Source organism: Aplysia californica, unplaced genomic scaffold (assembly GCF_000002075.1).
Source record: "Aplysia californica isolate F4 #8 unplaced genomic scaffold, AplCal3.0 scaffold00934, whole genome shotgun sequence".
NCBI classification, from domain to species: domain Eukaryota; kingdom Metazoa; phylum Mollusca; class Gastropoda; order Aplysiida; family Aplysiidae; genus Aplysia; species Aplysia californica.
The window spans coordinates 57,415-59,410 of NW_004798204.1; the positions used below are offsets into that span (position 1 = coordinate 57,415).

Genomic DNA, 1,996 nt, shown 5'->3' on the forward strand with positions numbered 1-1,996 from the left:
ATTTTCCCAAACATTCTGAGATATAGAGCCAGCCTATATATTATTTTGTTTGGTTGCTGGCCTGCGCAGAAGTGCCAAGCAAAGTTTCATGGGCAAGGGTAAATAAATAAATGAAGTAGAATTTTAAAATCCTTACAGACAAAAGTGAGCAAGCCATAGTTTAGATCTAGATCTATATCTAGATCTAGTTCAAGTTATTAAGGAAAAAAGGGCATCAACACAGTACTTCGAGTAATAGTTTAAATATAAGTGCACGGAACAAAAGCACATACATGTAGATCTAGATCTAGAAAAAAGCCAGGAAGGAAAAGTAAGGAGAGCAGTAGAGATCTTTTTACTAGATCTATGTAACGATTAGCCTATTAACCTGTTGAAAAAATGAAAAGGGGAAAGTATAGTCCAGTGTTTCTAGAAGTTATTCCGATCACTGTTCTATTTCTAGAGCTATTTACGTGGCGTACCTGTATCCGCTGAACGTGAATATGCCTGAGCAGACAATTGTAACAAGCTGTATGCAGACATGGCAGGGCGACGGGCGCTTTATAGCCGTGGTCACAAACGTTGCATTTTCGCCACTTGTCATAGTGGAAATCTTGGTTCGTCGTGCGCCAATCTTCAACTTCAACTAGATCTACACCGCCCGTTGCCATGATGCTTCGCGTCTGCTCACGCTCACAACTCACAGTCACACTCGCCACACTCAAGCTGGTCTTGCAAGACTGGGCCGAAAATTCTCGACTCTCGGGTGAGTAGCCACCGGCAGTTTGAAGAGAAAGGCATACGTGTGATCAACTCCAGCGAGTGGTACCGTGACACCTGTATTGTGACACTGGACTCGAGTCATGCTAACTGTGACCACAGTTCATTGACCTAAGCATGCCCCAGAAATACAGTTTTCACATAGCCTAGCCTAGCCTAGGCCTATCCGCTAGCCTATCCATTGTTTTGCTTTCCTCCAACACTTTAGGAAATCACATGATCATGTCATGTCACGTCATGTGACCTATTTCCTTCTATTTTTAGCAGACCAAACGCCGTGGACTCGGAAATCCTCTGTGCTTGGGCCACAGAATTCTACACTAAGTGTAGAATTATGTGGCTTGGGCCTAGCTCCTCCTACTCAAAGTTAAAGATTCTTTGGTGGACTGGGCCCCGAGGCCCATCCTTGCCTGGTCCACATAATTCTAAATTGGGCCAGTGACAGATAAGCACAGGATCGAGACAAGATTCGAACCGACATTCCAAAATTATTGCCTTTCCTCTCTCAAACTCAAAGTCATAATTTAGGCTTTTAATTTTTGCTCGAGTTATAAATCTATAGGCCTTAAGGACCTTACAATTGCATAATATTAATTCAACCTCCTTGACCTACATACAACTCATTCCTTCCAAATTTATTTAACGCTGAATTACTTGGCATATCGCTTTTCAGTGAGCAAGGTGAGGATCTCAAGCCAAAATTTAGAATGCACCAAAATTTCTTTTCGAAAAATGAAGTCCATAATAGCCTAATAATATACCTCAGCTATTATTAGTAATCAAGTAGGCTAATAATCGGCAGACCCTGGAGTCCTGGAGATTGAAAGAAGAGAAGGGTTACTCCCACACATTTTTAACTCTTTGAATTTTACCCCCCCCCCCTTTCCCACACATACAAACAAAAAAATAACTTGTAAGAGTAAAACTTAACACACGCTAGATTGTATAGATCTAGATTCTAGATATCTTGGCCTTGCCTGCTGGAGATCGTCGACTTGATTGACTTGATTTTGTCAAAGGCAAACGTTCCAGCTTTCGAATGTGTACTCACGTTGACGCAGACATAAAAGAATTTATTTTTAAAAACCCTTAAAAAACAGTAGCCGTATCAACAGAGAAAAATTACCTCTTGACTGATCGATACACTGATATAATACTAGACCTAAGTTGTGATGTCATTGACCATGGTCGAAATTACTTACAAGGGGGATAACGAGAGAAATGTTGATTTAGATCT

The 1,996-nt window shown here is 41.0% G+C and overlaps 1 protein-coding gene across 2 annotated transcripts in view; it reads right to left on the reverse strand.

Moving 5' to 3' along the window:
* Positions 1 to 1,125, reverse strand: part of LOC101857287 — a 12,671-nt gene extending 11,546 nt beyond the window's left edge. The window contains exon 1 of one of the 2 annotated variants that reach the window (XM_035972971.1): positions 462 to 1,125. In XM_035972971.1, the coding sequence (XP_035828864.1) occupies positions 462 to 650 (189 nt within the window). In that variant the 5' untranslated portion in view covers positions 651 to 1,125. The remainder of the gene's footprint in view (positions 1 to 461) is intronic. The other variant, XM_005110711.3, reaches the window with a different exon arrangement.
* Between the last annotated feature and the right edge of the window lie 871 nt (positions 1,126 to 1,996).